The sequence below is a fragment of the Sturnus vulgaris genome, chromosome 3 (assembly GCF_052056855.1).
Source record: "Sturnus vulgaris isolate bStuVul1 chromosome 3, bStuVul1.hap1, whole genome shotgun sequence".
Taxonomy (NCBI): domain Eukaryota; kingdom Metazoa; phylum Chordata; class Aves; order Passeriformes; family Sturnidae; genus Sturnus; species Sturnus vulgaris.
In genome coordinates, this window is record NC_142245.1 from 71,807,086 (window position 1) to 71,833,978 (window position 26,893).

Consider the following 26,893-nt stretch of genomic DNA (forward strand, 5'->3'; position numbering starts at 1 on the left):
CATCTTTGTGTGTTTTTAGGTGAAGATTGGGTCGAGTGGAATGGAAAGGAAGTACTTTTCCTTGTAGCATATGGATAATCCACATAAATTGTGGAATTAGTAGGAGATACTGTGGAAGCAAGAAGTGTAAATGGGGTTTTTTTGAAATCAGTCTAGTTAAACAAAAGACCACTGATGGTAACTAAACACAAATACATAGATGCACCCCCTGTCACTGGATACATTCCTTATGGTTTTTAATGCCTTATTTGCTGTAAATGTAGTCTAATGCAAGTAGACTGCCACAGGATAAACAGATGTTTTGTGAACTAGAACTGAGAGATAAATATGGGTGGAATGGAGTTATGAAACGAGACTGTTGAAATTGCCTGTGAGGTCATTTAGTGCTCTTGTCTGTACAGATGATACTTATTTCTTTGTGACCAGTTCATACTGCAAGGGTCTACTGCTATGTGAAAATAAAAAAAAGAACTCCTTGAGATTTCTGAGAAAATCAGAGTCAACCCTTAGGAACTGTTCTTTCAAAGATGTAGGACATGAAGGAAGTAAGACACCACCAGTAAGAGTACTTGCATTAAAGCTACCTATGTCATCTGTTAATACTTTTTGCAAATCTCCTAGTTGTATAGCCAGGATTGGCTACCAGTTTGTTTACAATTGTCCCTTTCTTCAGGGAACTGAAGAAAGTTGTTTATGATTGTTTAGTATTTCTTCAGGTAGAAAGAAGGCAAGGAGAATTTTTTTAAAAAATACAAGCACACATGATTTACATTTAAGTATAAAACTTATTTTGTGGCCTGATTGATAAATCAGTGGGGATGCTATGTTTTCTGTTGGTAGTCTCATGTAGGTGAAGCTGTTCCATATGCTTCTTGCAGATGTGCAGTGTCACTTTCATGCTTAGGTTTTTCACCTTCTACTCACAGTACTTCATAGAAATGTGCCAATGTTTTCCTACTGAAGAAAAGAGCAGTGAGATTCAGGACTGTTTTCTAGTCTTTCACAGTGTTATTCCTTAGAAGCTGGGAAAATGAATCATGCCATACTTAGTTCTACTACTGTGTCTAGATTCTTTACACTAGCTTAACTAACTTTGACCAATTTTAAATAGATCCTTGCTGTTCTGCAGACTACACTGTGCGTGATTTCATCCCCAGGGAGTGACATTAGCTGCAGTTTGAAATGCATTGGAAGAAAGTTATCAGGAGGATGTCTACCTGTAGAAAGAGAAGAACGTCCAAAAAAAAGACTCCGCAGTACAATTTTTAGACATATGTGTAGCTAAATATGTAGTTGTTGTAACAAAACTGTTGTTTCCATAAACTTAGCTAAAACATCAGTTTTTAACTATGAAAGTAAATTTCTAGGTTCTTATATTACTTGGCATTAGTATATACCACTGTTTTCTTCCTTTGTTTTGAGGGATGCCAGTGTCTCACTTTGAATTCTTGCATGTAAAGAACTTTTTTGATCTTTAAGTATGCTATTTCTGTCTGTTTGTTTCTTCTGGATTGGTTACGAGACTTTACATTTTTATTTGAGCAAGTAAATTGAACTTCTGAAAGTATTTTACAGGCCTGTGCAGATGTCAATTGGCAAGTAACAATCCCAGTAATGTTTTTGTTGTAATCTTGGGCCCAATTATGCTGAGACACACAGCTTTGTAGGGTAGAACAGGAGCAAGATCTGTCCCAGAAGAACTTTCCTTATTGTTCTGTCTTCTTTAATGTCTTTATACTTGGCCATTCTCATACAAGAAACTAGGTTAACCTCTGTCCTTAGATTTCTAGTCAGCTTAACATACACCAGTCCTAACAACAGCACTTCCTTTTGCAATTTAACACCAAACCATGTAAACTTTAGTGGAAAAGATAGTAGCAATCTTTTCTTTATGGCCCTGTTTTTGGAAAAAACTCATCCTTTTGATGCACAGTTTCCAGAGTTTGGGTTCTCACTGTCATAAGGAGGAAACACTATATGAAATTCCATTATTTAATTTCCAACTCTTCTCAATAACCTAATGAGGAGGAAACTATCACTGTTATCCTCAGAATTTCTTTAAGGTAAGGCAATCCCCAGCTCCCTTTTTATTATTTTGAGTTTATGGTTTTTGAAGCAGTCTTCACTATTTTTCTTGGGGTTATGTGGGGGAGTGAAGATAGGGTTTTTTCCAGCATTAGACTGCTCCTACTTCGAATGTTAACTATGTTGTAAAAGCCTTTAAAAAATATCCCATTATATGTTCTTGTATTTCCAAAATGGTTTTGACAGTCCCTCACAAAAGCTCTTTAAAGTGCCAGTTTGTAATGGGTTAAGAGGAAATGGCCTCTGGAATAACATGAGAATTCAAGTATAAAAATGTGGCAAACCCTTGTTAGGAAGGGGAGTACTGATGATACCACACTCTGGTTTAGCTCTGAGGTTTGCTCCATTCAGCATGGTCATAAGCAACTCTGAAAATAAAATTAATAAAGAGGGAATAAAGGTGGGTTTTAAAACTTAAAACTAAAGGCAGTGGATTTATGGTAGTGAATGCTTGTGTTATTTCTAAATGGCAAGTGATAGTAAGTGTTGATAAAAGAAAAACTGGAGGAAGGAAAACCACAACCTCTGCAATGCTGGACTTCTGATCAGTTAATTTCCAAAGAAATCTTTTTTGGACCTGAATGAGATATACTACTATAGCTCCTTAATAAATTCATTAGGAGAGGTTATTGTCATTTTCTGAAGGGTTAAGAGTTACCTGAGGAGTGGTAGTTTTGCATCTGCAATGCTGAATGCTGTATGCCAGTGTAACCAAATAAATGGGATATCAAATCAAGTCACACAGGCTAGCAGTAGTCACGTGGATTAATTGAAGCTGGAACTGACAAAGATTTCTAGTATTTCTAAGTAAAAATGTTTCTAAGTGGCCGATATGCTATAGTTCGTATATGGGGGTGATCCTACTTAATTTTCAAGGAACTGCATAATTGCATGGTTGATGAAATATCGTAGAGAGCTAATATAAATTAGGTGCTTGTCACTCTTCGTAATTTTCTCCTGTTTATTTTCTGAGATTGAATATCTGCTTGAAAACTTGTTAAAATTCTGGTTTTACAGAAAGTTGTTGAGCTTTTATTTTTCCTGAAACATTTTCACTGCAACCTGTTTCTTGTCAGCAGAGTGAGAGAATGGTTGTTACATTCTTCCGTAAGTAGAACCAGTGTGCTTCTTTTGCATAAATATATGCCTATTTAAAATTATAATTTAATCTTCATCATATGAGGTATGAGATGCATTTATTTTTCTTGATCTATCATTTTTCTTTGTAGAATTTTCCAGAAAAGGATCTTCTACACTGCCATTCTAAAGATGTGATTGAAGCTCATTTTATGGCTTGTATAAAAGAAGCAGATGCTTTAAAGCACAAAAGTCAAGTCATCAATGAAATGCAAAAAAAGGATCATAAGCAATTGTGGATGGGATTACAGAATGGTAAATACAATACATCAAGTATTAATTATATTCAGGTCAAACAAGCTAATAAATAATTTCAGTTATATGAGATATAAAATATCATTGTTCTGCAGAATTTTTGTCTAGTGTCATGGAAAGCATTGATGGTTTGGGGTTTGGGTTTTTTTTAATTAAAAACAAGTAATAATTTTGGTGATAATTTAAATGTGCCTTGAGTTATTCAAGGAATTAGATTGGGTCATGACTCTGTTTTAACAAACCAAGACTAGCAACAAATCAAAATAGAGAAATATTGTCTAGTGTACTTTTGTGTAAGTTATGGTCTTTATTTGGGAGGCACCTGAGGTGTAAGTATTCAGTATCATCTATCTTGGACTGTACATAGGAGATTGTCTCCTCTAGTTAATGCATATGGGTTGTCACTGGTAAACAATACAGGTAAACTGTGAAAAAGGTTGTCCAGTAGATTTAATAATTTTTCTTTTCTCTTTGCCATTTTTAAAAATTGCTTTACAGCTTTCACAAGGACTTCTGCATAAATAAGTGTTGACTTGAAAAAGTCAGCAAAATTACTCAGAACAAGATCTTTAATTAGTGTTCTTACTTTGCACCGACGGTATGAATTAATATTACAGTGCAAAATAAAACTTGTGTTTGTAGTGTCTTCCATATTAAGGTTCACAGAGCCCTGTAAGTTGGAAAGCTTTTGTAAGTATTTCAGAAACTGCTCTCTGGAATGGGTGATCATGCCACTTCCATTGCATTTTTCTCATCTCCTTAAGCTGTCATTTATATTATCCTTAGTAAATTTATTATATGAAAGCATTTTACTGTAAGCATGAAGATGTTTATTCTGTGTTGAGAGACAAAATACTGAACACTTAGAATTAACATCTTCCTATATATGTATAAGAAAAATTAAATGAAAAAGAAGAACCTTAGAATGCAACAAGACTTGAACCATACTTTTGGTTTAGACAAGAAGGTTCCAAGTTAGTTTTGGTTTAATGTGTGTATTTAGTGAGTGTGTGACATTTTTTTATAGTGTTGTTTAGTGGTACTGCCTTCCATATGAAAGGTACTCCAGTGATGTTTTGAAGAGAAACTCTGCTTTCTCTTTTTTATTTAATTGGAAGAGAGTTAGAAATTGAGGCATTATCTTAATTTGCCATGTGAGTGGTAAGATCTTGAGGAAGGCTGTGCATACCTGCAAAATGAAACAGTAGTTAACTTTAACAGTTAAGTTAGTTCTTTTAATGAGAAGTTACAGAATCTTGATAATCTCAATATTTAAGATAACAGGACAGATACATAGCGTGGGTTTTTTTGATGCTCATCTTAGGCTTTATCTTTCAGTTGATTATTTGTCTAAGAATATTTTCTGCTTGTAGGGAAAGCAGAATTTTTCTGTTTTGCTCTATAATGTTAACAACAGAGGTTGCTTAGCAAAGTTGATTTCAAAGTTTCACTGTACTTAATGAGAAATTGCACCTGTGGAATCTGACACCTGAATGAGAAGTTTAAGCAATCTTTTGAATACTTTCAAATGCTAATTTTAATTTCTCAACTCTTCATAAAAGAGAAACAAGAAAAGCTTGTGAAACCAAGAAAACTCTTTTTAAGCATGTTGTATCTTTCAATATGTTTTTATAGGCTTTCGTTTGAGATGTAATAATTTTAAACCACTTTGTGAAACAGAATGAATGACCACAAAAAAGAAAAGAAAGTAGCATTTGTGATAACTGCTTTGTAAGTAAAGATACATCTGTAGACTGTTTTTTCTGTGCAACTTCAAACAATTTTCTTCAGTTCTTAATTATAGGAAGTGTTATTTTTTTAAAGAGCGATAGCATTAATTAGAAGACATGTCCTGAATTTACATTTTTGAAAAAAAGCCTGTCCAGTTTTGTTTCGAAAAATATAACTATCAAGTAATTTGTAATTTGGTATAAATGTTTCTGCTGAGAAGCAGCTACTTGAACAGGTAACATGTGAAACTTACCAGTTGCTTGTAGATGGCTTTTAAGAGAAGAGCTGTAATAGTGAATTTGTGGGAATCTTGTGCTGGTAACAGCTGGTGGTTATTCATATTAACCTTTGCATCCCTCCTCCCACCATTTCTGGTTTTATGTTAATCTGATACCAAATCAGGAAGGAAAACATATTATTCTATTTTGTGCTGTGGTTTTTTTTGTTCTTCACGGTCAATTTTTGATTGATAAACCAGATATTTCTGAGTTAGAACTCTTCTTTGGGACAGGTACATTTTTTGACCAGCCATAGATGTCTGTCTGTGGTAGGGAAGTGATAAAAACAGACTATGCAGCTATGCTGACCCTTGTTCCTTTGTATGAATTGTTAAAATTCTTTGGTCAGAATTCATGGAAAATGTTACTATTGTTTTTGCTTTAGTAGTGTTATGGCCATTTTTATCATGGATGAAAAGGATTTTCAAGTGGGTGGTTTTTTTTTCTTCTTGACTTTTGTGTGGAAAAATAAAGGCTTTCAGCTTTGAAACTCTTAAGACTATATGGGCCTACTGATGACTCAGGATCAAACAAATGAAATCCCCACTGTTTCCAGAGAGAGAGCTGTATTTTTTGCATGGTTCAAAGAATTAATATCTATAACTTCAGTATATAATGGTTCTGATAAATGAAGGGATTTAGATTCAGCACATCTGATTTTTATCAGTTGTGGACTAGCAGAAGCAACTGTACCCTTAAATTTTCACAGGCATCATTTATAACCAATGAAGACTAGACTTGGTATTTCTGATACATGAGTGGGAGAAATAAACAGTAAAAACTCATAACTACTTTAAGGTTTCTTTTATATATTATAAAATATAATGAAGTCATTATTTTAGGGAAAATATTATGGAAAAAGAATGCAATGCTCATTCATGCTTGTAGGGCTTACCAAAAGTTAAGTGACCGTATTGAATTGTTTTTACTAGAGGAGAAAAATCCTGCAAGCTTTCAGAATATACAATATTTTATTTTTTAATGCATCTGATCTCTATCTTGCCTTACTGACAGAATCAGGCTTGTGTTGTCTTATGTTTAGTTACAAAATTTATCTAAACTATTCTTGGGTTTTTGAGAGGCAGAAGTTGTGTTTGTTCTCAGTTATCACATTTCTGTTTAGAAATGTTCAAATTGCAAAAAAGGAAGTGTGTTAGAGCTTTTCTTGTGCTGTCTACACTTGACCCACTCAGGTTTGATGGGCCTATTTCCCCTCTTCATAGGTGGAAGCAATGCTGTCCTTTACCTCATGGTGAGCATGCTTTAGGTAGCTGAACAAAACCTCTATGATCTCAACTCACCATTTCAAATTTCCTTAGAAAATCTTCTGGAGTTTCTCAGGAGAATGAATAAAAAAGCTGCTAATTTTGAAATCACAAAGCTACCTTGTTTACTTCTTCCCCATATTGCTACCAAAATGGGGAATTTTTTCCATGTTCACTCTGTGGAGATTTGGTTAACTGTGAAGAAAGATTAAATAATTAATTTGAACTTTGAAATTAGTGTATTGGTTAAAAGTGATTTAAAAACCCCAATCTTACCTTCCTGGACTTTCTTAGTTAAAAATTTTCCAAAATTCATCAAGTTGCCTTATAATGAGCATCATTACCTGTTTATTCTGGAGTTAAGCTAGCATGGCACACATCAAACACTGGTGTGGCTGATACCATGGAACTGATGGAATGTGATTTAGACCGGTTCAGATAGCCCTGCAGAAAGTCTCCCAGTGCTGCTTTGGTGTTGAGCAGGGTCTGGCTTTGAGCAGACTGCAGAATGAATCAGCTGCATCAGAGCAGGCCTTCCTGGGGATGTTTTTGGGGTTTTTTTTCCATAGCAATAGGTTTTGTTTGGGGTTTGGTTAGTTGTGGTGGTTTTTCTGGTAATGGATTGTGACCTAGACCTCACTGTTAGTTCTGCAGTGTTTATGGGACTGTTACCCTTTCTACACAAATGACTAAGCCAATAGTCCACTCATATGGATGTAGTATTGTGATTCTTAACTGCCATCCCCCTGAAACTGCTTTTGGCTTTGTTACTCCTCTGTGCTGGCCTGGTGTCCACTTGAATAGCTGCCCTTTACTGTGAGACAAAGAGGGGGAATTGATGGCAGCCTGCATTCCCTGCTTGGCTTTCTCTTCTCTGCTCTCAAACAGGAGGGCAGGGCAGGTCTGCTCTGTCTGAGGCCAGTGAGAACCAGTGGGTCTCAAAGGAGGGCAAGAACTATATGAAGGCAGAGAAGGAAGGAAAGCAAAAGATAACACAATCCTACTGAAGTCTGCCACGAGAGGAGGTTGCTTAGAGATGGAAGTAGAGAGAGTGTTTCTAGCATTTTCACCCTCTTATGTTAGATGATCATGTGCCTAATAAAAACTATTATACTCTGAAGGCAAAAACTTCGAGGTCTCTTTTTGCTGTCTTCTGCTTTTCTTTCTCCCCTCGCTCTCAAAATAAGTCATTTCCTGAAAAATGTGTATGATCTAACTAAAATTTAGAGTAAACTGTCTCTAAAAAACGGACTTCACTTTTAAATTTAACTTTCTTTAGTTGAGGGTTTCTTGTTTTGCAATTTGAAATTCTTCTAACTTACTTTCTGCTTGTAAACTCCTGAATCTATTAATATGAATTAATATAAAGGTTCCTTAACTTTTAAGAAAAGCTTTATTTTAGAAAAAAGCATAGTACAGGTGAAGCAAAGTGAGTTAGAAAGTTACATGGTGTTATGCTACTCTGTTTTCATGTATATATAGAGAGCATAATTAGACATGAAGAAATCAAAATTCTAAGGCTCTCCTAGATATGGAGCAGAGAGCTGGAGGATGGATAAAATTGCCAGGAGTCCTTTTCCCTTTGACTTACTCAGGAAAGTCTGTAACAAGCTCTGCCCCTTAATTCCTATACAACCTGTGGGTTATGCATTTCAGAAATGGATAATCCTTTTGTGTCATCAGAGCTTTCTTTTTAGTTGAACTGACAGTACTTCTGAGATCACCTGCTTTTTTACTATAGAGAAAGCTTACATTTTGTAGGATGTGTGCATTTTCTTATTTGAATAAAAGAAAGAAAGTAGTCATCCATCTTGATGACTTTCTTTGCCTAAACCTTTTCCAGATAAAGTGGTAACCTAGAAATGAAGAGAGGTGATATTAAGGAAACAGTGTACTTAAAGTGAAACTTGTAGTTTGTGAGTGTGTTTAGTAAGTGAAAAGAATGTTGGTAAGGTATGGCTTCCGTGTATATACTGTAAGAAAACAGGCAGAAAATGCCTTTTTGATCTGATAAATAATCTGAAGAATGACATGCTGCTTTCTTGTACAGTCTTCAAAATGTCCTTTTATGTTGAATGTTGTTACTTTGCTATCCGTGACATGAAGAATATTTTCACAAATTTCTGTGGCTTCTGCTACATTAAGTCAAAATTTAGGTCCTGTTCTAAGGTCGTGTCTCTCCATATCTGATAGTGACACGTATGTGAATATAGTCTGAAAAGTTCAGTAAACTTGTGTTCCCTTTTCAGTGGTGAATTTGTATTATATAGTATGGTCTTTGAAAATGCCCAAATAAACTAGGTGTTTAAGAGCAAGAACATTTTAACTGTGGTGATGTGTAAAATGGGAAAGAAAAATAAATATCTTAATGATGCCATACCAGTACTTCAAGTGTGCTCTCAAAAAGTCTGTCACTGACTGTAGTGGTCATTGAGAGTCAGATATGTACCCAAATCTTCCTGAAGTCGTTGATAGTTGTAGTTATCAGTGCTTTTATAAAACAAGAATATGAATGGTGAATTTAGGTAAACTAAGTAGTTTAGAGATAAGTCTTCAAATAGGTGGGAAATTAAAGTAATCAGCTGTAAATAATATTTCTGAATAGCACAGAAATTGGTTTTGAACTGGTATTAAAGCTTTAATATTTATTTCATCAACAAAAGCTCCTTCGTGCTTCAGGCATACCACACAAGAACTTAACTTTTTATAAAAAATTGGTTCAAAATACCAGTGAGAAGAATTATATATGCATGCAGAGTCTCAGTCTTCCTGAGAACAATGTGGAAGTAGTATTTATACTAAATTTTGAGAAGTCTTCTTTTTGGCTACACCACTGAAAAGCAATGCTTGTTAACACATGAGTCAGTAGAAAATATGCTTGCTTTAACATTAAGGAAATACACTTTGTATCCTTGACTTTCGGCTGCACCCCTCTGTACTCTGCAGTTTGATTTTATGTGTGTGACAGATTAACCCTTAGTGAGTTTATCTGTGACTGAAAGGAAAAGTTGATGGGAGCAGTTGGTGGATTGGAGGGCAGATCTGCAATTCGGAGGGGGGACCCACACAGACAGTCAAACTTCACTGGGCAAGGCTTGAGCAAACTCGTTTAACTTTGTGTAGGCAGCTCTTTTGGGGCAGGGTGAGCTTGACTTCCAAAGGCACTTCCAAACTTTTTTTCTGTCATTTTTGTACAGCTTGTACATCAGACTTTGGTCTCTTACTGCTAGGTATGGTTCTGCCCAAGTAATTCCATGGTTCGTATGGTTGTTAGACAGTGGTGAACCTCTGAGAATGGACAAGTTTTGTGTTTTTTAAACTTCAGTACTGAATGTAGTTGTGTGCAAGCTGCGAGTTGGTATTGCTTGTGTAGAGCTACAGATACAATTTAATTTCAAGTGTTCTGTTTAATTTATTCCAATAAATGGTTTTAAGAAGAAACCGTGAGTAGTCCAGACAAAGTTGTGCATATGTACTACCCCAAGGGCTACACCAGTTTGTTCACTTTTTTGACTTTCTAAAAAGATGAATATACATGCTGAAATACAAGAGCCATGAATTAGTATTTCCTTTCTGAATTTCAAGTCTTTCCCTTGTTTCTGTATTAATTCTTTTTGTTTTATAAACAGTCTCAACAGCCTTCTTGAAATATGTCCAGTCCTAGAGTCTGATAATCTCTGATAGCAGTTGTATCACTATCAAATATAGAAACAAAATAATTCCTTACTATTATGATTTTTTTTGTCAATAAAGTTACAGATTAGGGTGGTGTTTTTTAGTTCTTTTGCCTACTACACTGCAATGGGGACTTCATTTTAACTGTCTATATGCTCTTACCAGGGTTTTCCATTGCAAGGGGATTTATAGATGTATTTTTCCATTCTGTGATAATTGCCTAGATTGTTTGTGTATGCAGGTTTAAAGCTGTGCTGCAGTGAAATGCACACGTTGATGGTGAGCACTTGAGCAGTGCCCTTTACCCTCTCAGTAATCCATCCTGTTGTAGCCTCATCTGGGTGAAGGAGACATGTCTAATTTAAATATCCATGTGAAATTTCAAGTTGTTTGAAGTGTGACAGCACTTGAGTTTCAGAAAATGACTGTAAGAGGCTAGTATGAGTGAAACTAATTTTTCTGCTTGCCTGAAGAACATTTCAGGCTGAGACCAAGGAGCAAAAGGGAGCTCAGCTTTTTAGCCCTCATCTTGGACTAAGCCTAAGTTAACACTGCTCAATAGTAAGAGGTTCAGCAGTTACTGTCTATTAACAATAAAATATAATGGGATTACCAAGAACTTTTTAACATAACAAGGTATAAATTTAGGTTCATTTCAATGACTGCTAAAGGATCTCCAATTTGGTTTAATGGAGGAGACAATTCTCAGTGTTTCCCTGTGTCAGTAATTTTTTCAATAGTTTTAATGGGTACTTTATAGGCATGAATAATTTTACTGATAGGTTTCTGAATCCTACATGCATAATGTGGCATACTGTATTTGTAAATATGTTTGAGTTTACTTTGTTGCTTAATGAATTCATTTACTGAGACTGTTGTCATGGGTGACATTAAGCCTTTGTAGTTTTGCCATCTCGTGCTTTTTCTAAATACATAAATAGATTATTTTCAAAACTCTCCCTAGATTCTGTGCATCTCTGTAGTACTGAAGGCTAATGTCTGGCTGGCTTTTGGGCATTCAATGATTGCATTTCTAAGCAATGAATAGTTATAAATGTTAGTGACTTGGCTGATACATTTCCCAATTATTTGGTTATTAACTTTCTGATCTTTGATGTAAAATACATGGAGAAGTTTTTATATTTCATTTTAGACAAATTTGTGTAGCAATCATCATCTCTTGTTTAAGAAATATGATTAGTGGAGTCATGAAACATTTATACTGTCACTAATCTCACTTCTGTTCAAATCTTACTGTCATTACTTTAAATATTGTTATTCAGATAGGGACATCTGCCTTTTGCAAGTACTGTTTTTTGCTAATACAGAAACTCTCTAACACTTCAAGCAAGCACTTTCTTAAAAACAGATGGACTGTGAAAAACAAAAGGAATCAGATTTGACTGTTACGGTGGTTTAGATGTCATGCAGACTGCATAAGCTTTTTACGAGGGAGGGAGACAAGTGTGTAAAGTGCTTTTGCTGATAGGTAGAGAACTCTTCCTTGTTTACTGGCCTGATGAAAAGTCAGTTTTGTTTTGATTGTTAAATTTCCGGCCAGCACCTTCTGTCTTCGTCCTGTCTAGCCAATGAACTAATTAGTTCCTATAGCTCATTGTAGCACTAATAGCTTTCTTGAGACTTTGCAAAAATAGAGGGTACTGATACATAAAAATGAGAGAAGGAAGAATCCTTTCACTTAGGTTTTTAGGGAGATTGGGGTGGATATTTGTCAGTGATTTTGTTTGTTTATTTTAAGCTTTGAGTCTTAAAGATTCTGTGAAAAGCAGTCAGTTTTGGAGCTTTAGGATTCTGGCACTCAGCCAATGCTCTGCTAATAAAAGCTCTTGCCAGGTCATATATATCAGTATGCAAACTGGATAGCTCTTTTATCTCCTGCTTGCTTTAAAAATTTGTCTTAGTTTTCTTATGCCCAACTCTTATTCCTGTGGTGAAAATACTGTATCCCTGGAAAGATATTTGGAGGACAGCAAGATAAGGTTGTGAGGAGGAATTTGTTCAGAGGTCTTCAGACAGTGCTGTACAGATCTTAAGATATCTGACTCCATTATGTCTAGCTAAAATTCCTGGGATATCAGGTGGATTGACAGAACATGCTTGATTACAAAATGTAACAAGTTCATAATTCAGCTGTTGCAGATTTATTGCTGTTATATGTGGAAACTACAGAAACTATTAGAACAAATCAAGTGTCTTAAGCGCTGCCTAAGTGTTCAGAGAATAATCCGAGAGATATAAATTTTTAAATGTAATTGCCTTAAATAAGATTACCTGGTTTCTGGCATATTTTGTGGGAGCTGAGGAATCAGGAATGAAGAGCAGAAGTGAGCTAATTGCACATTACCACTGTTTAACGTTTTTTTGTCATCCAGAGCCTCCCTTGTTTGCCATATTTGTATGCCACTAGAATCAATGTACTTAATCTTCTGATTCAAGTATTTTATTTGTTCATAATTTCTTTTGCTTCTGATCCATAAGATGTGTTTCTCATTTCTGGTGAATTTTGAGAACAGTAAACTGTTTACCCAACTCTCCTAATTACTGTAATGTGAGCATTAAACAAGTAAATCAAGTTAATGTTTGTTTTATTTCTGTTCAAGTAGGATATCTCCAAATATGGACGTTCCTTATTTAAGTCTACTGAAGCTCACTAGCTTTAAGTAGATCTGGATTGGTTTTTTTTTTGTGCATCACCCTAACAGTTTTCTTAAGTGAGTTAGAAGTGGTAATTGAAGTATAAATCTATCAATGCCTACTGTGGAATGCCTGTTCACACATCTGTAGTGAAAGCTGCAAGCCATTCTGAGTGCTGCCTCCAAGGATAAAGGAAGCATGCTAAATCTTCACTTTCCCACTGAAAGCGTTTGTGTTGGATATTTAAACCTCTGACTCTCTATACTGGTGTTCCCAAATGTGGGATAGTCTGATTACAGGCTCTTCCGGGGCTGTCACTGTCACTCCCAGCCCAGTGAATGATGGGGTGACATCCTGCATCCAGGCAGCTCCTCATGCTGGACAGGTGCCTGTAGCTCCGGTAAGTGCCTGTCAAGAGGCACTTGCTGCTAATCAGGAAACAAGGGTGTGGAAGCACTTTCTGAGATAAGTATCCTGGGCATAAGCATACCTGACAGGAGTTTGTTCACAGTTTCTTGGAAATTCCTGCCTTGTGTTGCATTCAGTCAGGAAGAATAATGTATTATAAACCCTGCAGTATATACTAACCTGTGCCTTTTAATGCACTGACAGGCATCTATGCTGTATGCTGGAATGAAGCAAATCTCAGACTCATTTTCTGCAGTTGCTTTGAGTGTAATCAGCACTTTTGGAAGCAGGAAGAACCTTTGTCCTGTGAATACATTTCTGAATTTTACTGTAATGGGTATATTTTGTATGAGCCCAGCTTTTTGAGACTTGGCTGAACATTGTGCCAAGGAGGGAAAATTGGAGACCTTGTGTTCCTTCTGTGAAAACATCTACTGTGTGTCTTGGAGGGTTAGGGCCTATAAGGAAATTGATCCCTTGTTCTTCCCCTTCTAAAGCTGCCTTCTCCAGTCAGGCTAGCAGCAGCTTTATTCATCTTAGCTCTTTGTATTCCTTTCTATCACTTCTGCTGTTAGTTATTTGCTTATTTTGAATAACTGATTTGCATGTATTAAAGCCTTTATTACTCTTATACCTGTGCTGTCATTAGTACATTTTAAATGTAATAAACTATTCAGTTCTTGTAATATCTGAACAGCATGAAATGGTGTGCAGGCTATTTACCCTACTTACTTGGATAATAACAAAAATGTCTTTCAAGCATAAGCTTTTATTTTCAGGTTGTGTCATGAATCTGGCAGTGTATTTTCTGACCATATCATGCATGGTTGCAGATTATTTTAAGATCTACATATCCAAATGTAAATCACTTAAGAAGTGTTTCTCCTGCTTTAGTTTCTCTATACTTTACACCCATTGCTCAATTATAGCTAAGAACAATTAAATGTTTTAGCAGACTGTGAGACAGTATGGACCAGTACCAGCAGGGAGTGGAAAAACAGGTTACTTGAGGTAATGAAATCCATAATTTATAGCCCAGTATTTCCTTAACAATGAGAGATAAGATATGAGTTAAAGTTGCTTTCTCTTTCAGTTCAATAAATCACCACATCACTGTTTTCACAGGAGAGTGCAGATGACCTACCTTTGGCTTTAGGCTAAATAGGGAAGAGAAATGTAGGAAAAATAAATTCGTACAAAATACATTCTGTAAGAAAAGTTTGCATGTTGTTCCAGTTGTGTCATCTACCTCTTTAGGTTGAAAAAATGTTGTTGATATTGACAAAGTCTAATTTTACCTTCACAGATAAATTTGAACAGTTTTGGGCAATAAATCGAAAACTCATGGAGTATCCTCCAGAAGATAATGGATTTCGATACATCCCATTTAGAATTTATCAGGTAGGAGACAATAAGATAAAATCAAACTCTTCCACGGAGGTGTCATATATTGTAATCTGTTTTCAGAATTATATGTTTCCTTTTCTAGCATTATAGCAAAACTTTGCATGTTCATCTTTGCTGGACCCTTGAGTTGCATGGATTAGCAGACAAAATAAACTGTATTTATTCTAATAGGTAATTAACATTTACTATGTTGCAAGTGTGTAATACTTGAGAACATCCTATGGCTGATGTAGATGATGTTTGTTCTTTTTAAAAAAAACAATCCAACAACCTAATTCTGTTATTAAAAATAGCTGCTAACTATGAAGAATGCTTTAAAAGCAAAATGCCCTCTGAAAGGTCTAAGCCAAGCACTTCAAGAACAATAATTTTCCCTCAACCACTGTATGGGCTTCTTTTCTTGTAGGCATTTTATGGTGGAAGTAATGGCATAGGTCTTGCATCTAATTCTTACCTTTGTCTTCTAGTTGTATACTTACATCCCAAAACTAGCTTTTAATGTGGGTTTTTTTTTCCTATTTTAATGCACCAGCACTTTATTTTTTTCAGCATTTTGTTTGGAGGCATATTCCTTGGAATCCTCAAAATTTTTCTTGTCCTAAGGACACCTTAGTTTTTACAGCATTAAAGTCACAATAAAGTTTGGAATTATGTATGGTTAAAGGCTTATACAAAAATTTGTGTAGCCTCTCTGTAAATTAAACAGTTGTGCTCTGTTGGAATGTTTTAATCTGTTTATATTTAAGTTTTGCTCCAATAGCTATGGAAAGAAAGTTCTTTATTCATAGTACTGAATATTCTAATACTACTTTATAACATGTTATAATGACCATAGAAGCCTATACAGTCTTGCAGTGGGACTAGAGTAGCTTTTAATGTTAGATGTAAGACATTTACTGTCATAATGAAACCTTAGATTGAGAACGGAAGTCAGTTATTTTGTCAGAGATCACAGCAGATGGCAAGGTTTGTATAAGAACCAAAAAGTATGTATCAGGAAAAGTAGTACTCACAGTATTTGTTTGATTGGTGACAAAGTTATTTGCTTGTTCTCTGATAGGTATGGGGTTTTTAAAAAAGTCTTTTCATAGAAGTCACGTAAATGGGTTTGCAAAAAAGAGGTTTTACTCTCTGAATAGGTTGCAGATCTTTAGGGCATGAGCGAAGATTTCTATGATATTACATGATTTCAAGATAATAAAGCTTTTTTAAAATAAAATAATCAAGAACAGATTTTATTGATTTATTTTATTAATTTATCACTTGAACTAGTAGTACTTATCTTGATTCTCATTACCTTTTCAGTTGAAAAACCCTTACTTTTGTTTAAACCCAAAATATCTAACAATTAAAGACCAAATACAAATAAAGATGATGCTGAGACAACCTTTGAGAAGGTTGATGTAATTTTCAGTAATGCTGCTCTTTAGCATTTCTAAATATTTCCAGTCCTTTTAAAAATTTGGGTGCAGATGTCTCTAGCTTTGTTTATTTTGTTAGTATGTGTACTGATTACTGCTCTGTGTGTTTAAAGGAATTTTCAGGAAGCCTTAGGAAGGGTGAGATTATAATTTTAATTCCAAATAAGGAGTTAGTGACAAACTTGCATATGGAAAAATAACTGATTCTAAAGTGTTTTCAGATGTATGTAACCCCTACCCTAAATGCACTTATTTTCCATTAGTGCTGGTAGAAGCCTGCTTGGCATTCTAATTGGTTGCTTGTATATCCCTATGTAAACACCTGATTTAAGCTGAGTTTGTGTTGCAGTGGATATTTATTCCCTGTGTGTCTTCACACAATGTTCATGTAGATACTTAAGGATGCACAAGTGGATGGCAGGAAATGATGATAACTGCCTTCAGTGGGAAGAGTTCCTCCTTGTGTTTTCCATACCTTCTATTACACCAAATTATTAGAAGGAAATTCTGTGAAGGGAACTTTCTACGTTGTTTTTTAACAGTATGAGGTGGATGAATTTGTTTTCCTTCAAAAAATTGTACTTGATTATGATACCAAATAAGAAAAAACAGTCTTAGCTGCAATTTAAATGTGAATTGGCAAAGTTGCTGCAGGAGAAGTGCATTCAATAAAGTGATTTGATGGATTTTTTTCACTGAAGAATTCATTATTTTACAAACTCAAAAACTCTTTCAGTTGTAAAGTTTGTCTACTAAAATACATTTCTAAAGAGTAATATGAATCATACCTCCTCTGGTGACCAAATCTGATGGAGTGTGTGGGAGAAAGAAATGGCAAAAATATGAACATCATACTTGGGTAAGTCAGAACTAAACTAACCACAGGTAATTTTAAAAACCTTTGTCCACCTCTTCTTTTAAGTATAGCAGCTAAGATTGGACCAGAATCCTGGCATCTACAGTATATGATGTAAAAAAAGGTTGAGAATCACTAAGGATCAACTCATTTGTGATTTTAAAATTTAGCTAAGGTATCTCAGAGATTTTATTGCCAGCTGTCTGTCATATTCTGCTAGCTGTGTCATATGGAACTTGAACCAGATAAACCTTTGACATAGGTGGAAACTTTTTCTACCAGAGACAGTTTAAAAATAGTATTATATTTTGGTGATACTTTTAATTCAATGTGTCAAAAAAGAAGTTCCCCACTTCAGAGGCGTAAACTGCTTTGTCTTCAACTGACAGGTGCACAAAACCTTTCTTTCCTTTTTATCTGAGTACTGTAGAATTGAGTGCTTTTTGCACTTGTTCTTTAATGGCAAGAAAGAAAATAGTAATGTTTTGAGTATAATTTCAATTCAAGTGTTGCTTTTCACGTCCAGTACTAGAGCTAGTTTGGCTTGTGGAATTTCCCCCTGTGTTTATACGACCAGCTGATGTTTCACAGTCTAATTTAACAAACTGACTGATCGAAGGCAGGAAGTTTTCATCAGTCTTTGGCTCCAGGCACTGTGACAGGGCATATTAGTCAGGAGAAGAGTCTCTATGTGCTGATAGAGACTGCTCTGACGAACTGCTGCCTGCTGTGGGAGCATTCTGAATCTCAGTTGTACTCATTCCCCAGTTTGTTTCTTGCTCTCTCCCCATGTCATGCTCCCCTACTTCTTCATGCTCTTCTCTGGAGTCTGCTCTCTGAGTGTGTGGGATTTAAAGCTGTATATTGTATTCTTGAGATTAAATTTACAAAAGTATTGGGAAGAAAGTGAATGAAAACTCCTTATGCCAAGTTCTCCCGAGTTTTTTTAGAGTTGCAATTGCTGGAGGCAGCCTGGCTGTTTTGTGTTTGCCATCCCAAAAAGGGATGATCTGAGACTGTTTGCATTTTCCTTTATTTGGTACTGAATGAGCATTTCCTTTCCTTCCATTTTCTAAGGGTTTTGATTAGCTTATTTATTTTATTGCTTACAATTGTATAGTAGACCTTAACTTTAAACACTTTTTTTCTATCATAGGTCCCTTAAGATGTTGAGATTAAGTTGTACAGTCACAGATTGTTAGTATGTTTGTCTTCCTTTGTAACATGAGTGAAATTCTTCATATTTAATAATATATCAGTTAAATTCAACACTTTTTATGTCAAAGCTGCAGTATTGAGATGTCTTAGTAGACATAAATGTTTACCATGACCTGTCCTCTAAAAGTGGGAGTGGGAAATGAAATATTTTAAGGCATTATTAGTATCTGTCTCAGCAAGTGAATCAGAAGCTCAAGCATGGCCATTTCCAAGCAATTGAAGACTGTTTCATCCATATTTCCTCATTAATTGGCAGACCTTGGATAAGCAATTGCAAAACCCATTGCAAGTATGCAAATCAACAGCACAATTCGGCCCATGTTGTGACAACTGTTAAAAAAAACTGATCAAAACAGATTGTTTGGTAAGATGCTGGGTCTACCTGTAGAGTTTTCAAGTAATAATAAACCTACCTTTTAATGCTGGTAAATTATTAACTTCTTGTTGTTGTTGTTGAAAAGTTTCCATTGCATTTCAAGTCTGAATTTGTCTGACTTCAGTTTCTAGATTCTGTTTTGCCTTACCCCATTTGAAAGTCATGTGGCTTTCTGACCTACCATGTTTACTTGTGGATTGGTGTCAGGAGCTTTCTTTGGTAAGCTGAATCAATTGAGCTTTTTAAGCTTCTTGTCGTGAGACTTTCTTATCAGTGCTAAAGTTGGTTTTTAGTCATCTTTTCAAACGCTAGCTGATAGTTTGGTAATCCTCAAGATTAATATTGAGGTTAGGGAGGCGTAAAGGGAAAAAGTAAATTTGTTTATAGGATATTAAACCAAAAACGCTTCAGGCACTGGTGGAAGACAGGTGAAGTCATCTGCTACTTGAAACTTCTGATCTGAAAAATCTTTTGAAAGAAGTTGCAATGCAATAACTTGTCAAGGAAAAGAACTAGAAAATATACTGTCGACCTGAAGAGGGCAACAAAACACAGCAAGTTTCAGCATTTTGTGGGCTAGTATAGAATGTTCTTGAACAGACCTATGTGCAATACCTTATTTTTTTCTTATTTATTGAAAATGACACTTTCATAAAGGACCTGCTGAAAATCAACAATTTGTTTCTTAAAAACTTCCTTTTACAAGAAAGAAGTTTGAGTGACTAGGAAGATCATGTGAAGTGGTGATTTGTGTAACAGCTGGGCTCAGCTGAATTTCTGTGCTGAAGAGAAACAAATGGACTCTGAGTTATTCTAATAACTGTTGGTTCAGTACTAGAGAAACAGTAGTGCACTTTCACCAGTTTTAAACTACTTCAGAATCAAAGCTTTATGAATAAGAAAGTTTAAAAGCTTTGCTAGGAAAATATTTTTCCTAGTGCCTCATGACTGGGGGGAAGAAAGGAAAGAAACACTTCCAGCAAGTATTACATGGGGGCAGCATGATCCTTAAATACTTGTTTTCTGAATTAGGTTGTTTTGTTCTGTGCTGAAAGTATTAGCAATTTGACTAGTTCTCACCTTGAGTTGAAGGTCACTGTCACCACAGTTCCACCAGAGGTTCCACAATTGCATAAGCTTTTCTTATGCATCTCGGTGCACAGTGAAATGAGCTGGCTCAAACCAGTGCTGCTAAAGGTGACTTTATTAACATACTCCATATTAAGGAGTGCTCATGCAGCTCTCTGGAAAGACTTCAGGAACCCATGTGCAAGATCAGCCTTGTGCCTTTAAGAATCTTGGTACAGGATGGGTGCTGTCAATCAGAGTTTCAAAGAAAAATTCTGAGATGATAAATTGTATTTGTTGTCAAAATGTGACTCAAGTTTCCTTAAATATGCCCAAGTTGTCTGTAAAACTGTCAATCTGCCTAGTTCAAAGCTATTGTAAAAGTTGCACAGTACCCAGGGATGGAGGTGCAGAAGAGATGGAGCTGTAAAACCTCGATTTGAGTTAATTCTCTGCTGTGGTTGAGCTGTTGCCGAGCTGGATAGTTTTAAGCTAGTTCGGGCCTGTCACGAGGGGCTACAGTAATTTTTCTGGGTTGAATGTAGATGTAGCTTGTGTACAATGAATAAAGTAGTTTTGGTTGTATGAGAAACAGTTTGTTGAAGTTCTGAGTTATGTCATACCTAGTTTAAAATAATTTAGGGATGTACTGGATTCTGTATTTTGGGGAAAAAATGGGTAGTATTTTTTTTTAATAATTTTTTTTATCTTGCAATACTTAAGTTACTTGTAAATCTCAGAAGAATCTAAGTGTATGGGAAAACAGTAGAATCTTACTAACTTAACTTTGTGTAAACAATTTTATGGATTTTTTTAAAGTCAAAGTACATCTTGAATTACAATGAAATAATGAACAATCTGTGTCGGGAAAAAAGTCCAATGCCAATTTGAAAATACCTTTAGCTTTTATGCACCCTCCAATTACAAATTGGTAGTAACTCTTTAACCAGTTGGTATTCTATAAAACTCTTCAATTATTGTCTTTTCTTTGAATTGTCTTATGATAACAGAGTTGAGTGTAAATAAGTTTTGGGTAAGTGTTCATGCTGCAAGTTTGAATTTAAACCATACGATTTGAATTCTTGTGGCTCCCTAAACAGTTTCATTAAGGTGGTAACCTTGTAGATTTGTCATCCTAAAATTGTTAGGAAAGCTAGTGTATGTATGCAATTAAAAAAAAGTGCACTTTTTACCTCAACCTTGAATCTTTATTCTTAAGAATATCAATATATTGAGAGGGTGTGATGAAATGAAGCAGTAATTCAGTTGAATTGAGTTACTTGCAGAACTTATAATTTAAATGCAGTGCTCTTTAGTATATTGCTGCCTTTCTTCTGATCATTAAAGCTGATCACTTTACTTTTCCATTTCACTTTCTTTAATCAACACAAACTGATTTGCCACTTTCATCCCCTAATGTGTAATGTGGGCAGATTCTTCTGTTGTGGCAAAAGAGACTTTGCCTACCTGGAACTGTATTCCACAGAGATTGGCTCTTGTACTTTCATGTAGTAGCAAAATTTAAAAAAAATGGTTGGTGAGCTACTTTCCTCAGGAAATGGGAAAAAGGTGATACGAAAATTTTTTATTTAGAGAAATGAGGAATGTCATCTTCAAGGGTTATTTCTGTGGCTGTGCAGAATAAGCAATGCCTATAGAGCTAAGGCTAGCTAGCCCATGATGCTCATGCAAAACTCCACAGAGACGAAAGCCACAGCCAATACCTTACCAGTATCAGCATTCCACCTTTACTTATTTTTAAATAAAATAGGTAAATAAAGCAGATTAACTTTTTCACAGAATTGAGGATTAGAAAATATAGAAAGTGTTCTGTTTTTTGGAAAGTATCAAGACTTCTATTTGCACTTTCCAGAAGACTGAAAGCAAATTCTCTGCAGGTAAATATGGAATGGAACAAACCTGTGAGGAAGTGGGATATGACACCATACTCTAGAAATACAATATGAATTAGCAAACAAATTTTTGAAATTTTGCTGCCCTTGATTATAGAAGCTCCTTCTAGTTAATAATTACTGTAGAAAGCTATAGAGAATTATTAGATTTAATGGTTTGAAGTAGCTTGAAAGTGATTTATGAAGTATTGTATTCTTCACTGCTCTTAAGTAAACAATGAAGTGTTTGCTTTTGTGGATGTAAATCCATTTCTAAAGTTGTTTGCTTGATAGGTAGTCAGTACTCAATTGCTCAATTGTTAAGTGAAGCTTAGGTCTGCATGTGCACATAAAATGCCACAGCTGTGAAGAGCACTATTGAATTGTTGTCCCTGACTCTTCAGATATCTTGATATTTTACCACTTACAAATACAAATTCTTTCCTGAGAAGGAAATTTAATGCTTTGAGGCCATGCCTGTATTGTAGGTGTGTTTGTCTTCTCAGGGCCCAACAAAGCTGCCTCTTGAAGCTGTTTTTTGCATTTATTCTCTGCTATTTCTGGCTGTGTGACAGTTGCCTGCTGTCTGCTCTGTGTGTATCAAGTGTTGACTTTCTTCTGCTTCTAAGATCTGTCCAATTCACCTGACATCAAATATTGCAAATCCAGTTGTTCAGAGTATACAGTGCTACTTTCCCTGCACAAGAAAAATTGACAGATAATTTGAAAGACCAGGCAACAGCCAGAATGTGTTTCAGCCATGCTTGTTAGACATTTTGAGTGGTACTTCTGCAACTTTTAGTATGGAATTGTAACTTTTGGCAGTACATGCTCTTGTTAAAAATGACCCACAAGGTATGAGAGGACCTTAGCAGTGGGACAGGGAAAGTAAATTGTATCCTGGGCTGCTGTAGGATGAGAGTTGTCAGCAGCTTGAGGGAAATGATCCCTCCAGTCTCCTTGACACTGGTAAGAGCGCACCTGGAATCCGGTTTTGGGCTCTCTGGTTCAGGAGAAAAATGGAGCTCTATGGGATGAGAGTACAGTAAAGGACCACTGAAATGGTTGAGGAATTAGTGAGTCTAACATGAGAGGAGAAAAAAGGCTGTGGAAGCTGGAACTGTTGAGCCTAGAGAAGAAAAGATTTGGGGGTGGGGAGATCTCATCAATGTGTATAAATATCTGTCTGAACATCAGAAAATATTTTGACTGCAAATTCAATGTAGACAGCATGATACATCTTTACATTTACAGAAAGTGAAGCAATGGCTTCTATTCTGAAGTGTCACAATGTACTCAGCCCATTAAATTTTTAATCAGTTTGTTAAGGGATGCTTTCTAACTACACATATCTTTTTCAGATAAGTAGAACATGTGGTAGAACTTTAACTTTCAGATGTTTTACGTGGTTCTAATTACTCATTTTGTTGCTATTACATAAAGTTTTTTTCTAAAAGATTGTAAGGAAGCATTTTCTGCCAGTTTAAATAATATGGAGAAGGGTGATATTTTAAATGGTTCTTTAATCTTTTTAAGGATGAGCAAGTAATTGCTCTCAACAATGTAAGGGAGAATTAACTGAAATAGTTGCCATATTTGTTAGTTATGTACAAAGTTAGGATACAACTGCAGTTGCTTCATAAGTGTGCTCTGTTCAATGAAAGGCATAAAGGAAGACACAAGTTGTTGTCCATCAGTGATTAAGAGAACAGTCCTTAACCATTCATGATCAAAAATGGTTCAATATTATTGTCTAGACATAACTGTAATAAGCCCTACTACATAAAATTTTAACTTTATTCCAGATGTGTTTATAATTCTAGTTGTGGCTTTAATTTGACTACAGTCTTGGCTAAGATACTAGATAATTTTGGTATTATTAGTTGCATCAGTTCTTGACATAATACTTGCCACATGTTATGGGGGTCGTTGTTAAGGTCTGTTAAAGCTTCCACCAAGAAAACACATCATATAATTTATCTTGCTTTTAAACCAGTGATCATTAATGTTCAACACCACCTAAAGATTTTTCAGTTTGTGTAATACTGTTAGGAGTGCTTTCAAGAATAACAGAATTTTCACTTTACTTGATGTTGTGATTCCTTGACATGTATGATTGATATTATGATTATCTCCCATCCAAGGAGTTTTATAGTGGTATCATCATAGAGGTACACATTTAGCATGACCATATTAAATCATATGTGCACGCATTCATAATATTATCTTCAGCTTCAATCCAGTGGTAGAAAACTTCTGCACTACTAATTTAGGTGACTGGAGTTAATGTAATTAAATGTATAAAGTGTAGCCTGTTTGAATCTTTTTTTGTCGTTGTTGTTTCAAGCCTCTTAAAAATATTAGGGAGTGTAAAATTCGTGTCCATCATGATTAAGACCTTCAATTTAATGAGGAAACCAAATGTTTTTGCAACATAACTGCAGAAATTCTGATAAAAACTCAAAAATAGGTGAAAGGATTAATTTTTTTTCCATAGATTAAATTCAGGTATGTATGTTTTAATTTTTACAACGAATGACAGATCTCATTTATTAGAGAAATTTAAAATGCAGTATGGGAAAAACAGGTAATTTAATAATGATAGTAGTAATTTACAATGATAAAAAGAAAACACATTTGTTGATCCTATGAGTTCTACAACCCACAGCACATCCTGTCAGTGACTCAATTTTTGTGGTAATTCTGGGTAGGTGTGTTGAGAATGTGCATTCTCCTTCTTTTTGTCTTATGGATTTTAGTTACGTGTCAGACATATAAAAGCATTACTTGCTTCTTTTCTTTTAAAAAAATAAATTCTGTTTTATATTGAGTTGTACCTTTTTCTCTGAACAGTGATGTGATATTGCAGGGTAAGCAGTTCAAAATTTTGAATGCTAACAAAAACAGTGCTAGCCTTATTCAAAGCACACAAAATCATAACTAGAGGATCTACCTGATGGACTTTGCAGAGACTAAAGAAATACTAGAAGTAGTCTTTTTTTTTTTTTTTTTTTTTTTTAAGAATGTTGTTCCAGTCCTAACATCTTAAAGAGTAAGTGAAATAGAAAAATTATCAAAGGTGTCGAATAAAGCAGTGAGTTATGTGAGAGAAGCCCTCTCTTGCTTGGAAGATTTGAAGAGGGACAATGATTACAGAATAAAGGCATATCACATTGTTATGTTTTATGCCTCTTGTAATAGAAGCTCAAAAAATATTAATGAAGTTTGAAAGGTGACAGATTTCAAATAGATAAAACAAAATCATTTTCTTGTGTACTTTAGCTTGTTGAGCTGAAAATCACCTTTTTGAACGAGATGGAAGATTCTTTAAAAAGCAAGAAACAAAACAACAAAAACCTGTCAACTCCCACTGAGAAATAGTGTTGTACCTTCTCCACAATTAAATATTCAATGAGTCTGGTCTAATATTAAGCAAAAAGAAGTCAAAGATACCCATCCTGAAATTCCAGCAAAACCCCAGCTTTTCAGCACCAGTGAAAGAACGGTATTTCAGATGGGGATTTGCAGTACCTTGCTTTTGGACAGACATGGTCTTGTGATCGTTCTGTGACTACAGCAGCTCATCAGCTATTCAGTTAGTCACTTTTCCATTGTGCATTGAGATTCTTAATTGAAAGCATTTCTACAAAGTAGAAGGCATCTAAAAGATATGGAAAAATATTTTTGAGGATATTTTATAATTTTGCATAATTTTATTTTCAGGGACTAGTTAATTTTCCTGTTCTTTCTTTTTTATGTAAAATAACCTGCATCATTGTGCAAACTCTTGTTGCTTCTAAAGTTTCTTGGTTGAGTTTAAACAAAATGATTCTATGAAATTAGGAGAACTTTTTTTAATGTAAAGTTGTTCATTACAAAGCAGCACAGAGTATGAATTTGACAAATTACTGAAAATATGATGGAATTTGTAGGGAAGTCTCAACTTTTGTTGTTTTAGGTTGCCAGCTTATGCACATGTGGGGATTTTAAGATTTTTTAATTTATTTTTTTTTTACTTTGTGGGTTCTGTATGTATGGTTACTTTTATTTGTTTGAATATTGAGGAGCAGCGAGTGTTTAGGCAGAAAATCCAAAGACTTTCCTTTTGATGAAAATACTGGAAACTGTGATTTTTCCAGATTAAAACCCAGTGGTTTGTGAGTTATGTTTTTCATTTTAAGATGCATCCTGTATAAAATATCTGACTAATTAAATTGTGGATTTCATGCAGTGTTTGATGTTGTGTTGATTCTGAAAAGGACCAGGCAAGCTGACAACTCTTTTTTTCTTTTTTTTTCTTGTTTTGCTAGGATGATAGGGAAGAAAGAGTTACATTTGTTAGCATAGTATGTAACTGTATAGCTTGTCTGTGATCCTGTGAGGCTTTGCACTGCTTTAAAGGGCCTCTTAAAACTTGCCCTCACTTATGACTCTTCTCAGTGCTAGTATACCTGAATAGGTAACTTTCTCACTGTGGTGCAATTTTTTTTCACCCTAACTCTCCTATCATTGTCAGGGTTTAAGCTTTCTTTTAATAAGAGTCAAGTCTTCGTTTATTCTGCAAATCATGAGTTTTATGGTTCTATGTAGAAATAGAGAAGAATGAGAAATTGCAGTTGCAGTTGAGTCCAACTTTCTGGAAAGTATGTTAATTTCGAGATGAAGATTTGCTTTACTATAAATTCGGTAATTTGATACTAAATTGTGAATATGCCCTGTAATTTTTAGGCTGAGTGATTGTATTCATATGCTCGTATGCTTGAAGGCATTTTCTCTGTAGAGGTTGTCAATTACTGTTTGACTTTCACTTGTTGTATCCTGCAAATACATCCAGAATCTTGAACAGCTACATGGAGGCTACACTGCAATATAAAATAATTTTAAAAGCGCTACATTCTGTTGAAGCTACTATTTTAGCTGGCAAAATGATAGATATTGTATGAATATTTGCTTGGATTATTTCAAATCATTATCAGTTATATAGTGATATCTTTATGGGTTAGATTACAGGTAGTACTTTGTTTCATGACTGATTAAGCAAATATTTTACAAAACACCACATTATATAAGCAGCTATTCATAGAGACTGTTCCTTCACATCTTATTATAATAAATGGAATCATAGAATAGTTTGAGTTGGAAGGGGCCTTTCAAAGGCCATCAAGT

The 26,893-nt window shown here is 35.1% G+C and overlaps 1 protein-coding gene across 6 annotated transcripts in view; it reads left to right on the forward strand.

The window, feature by feature from the left end:
- The window catches only part of ATG5 (autophagy related 5), a 120,736-nt gene that overhangs the window by 16,010 nt on the left and 77,833 nt on the right, over nt 1-26,893 (forward strand). For all 6 annotated transcript variants that reach the window (XR_015802542.1, XR_015802539.1, XR_015802541.1 and 3 more), the window contains exons 5-6: nt 3,315-3,477; nt 14,796-14,890. Coding sequence is in view for 2 of the 6 variants with exons in the window: in XM_088161957.1 (XP_088018083.1) it covers nt 3,315-3,477; nt 14,796-14,890 (258 nt within the window). In the remaining 4 variants the exon portion in view is untranslated. The remainder of the gene's footprint in view (nt 1-3,314; nt 3,478-14,795; nt 14,891-26,893) is intronic.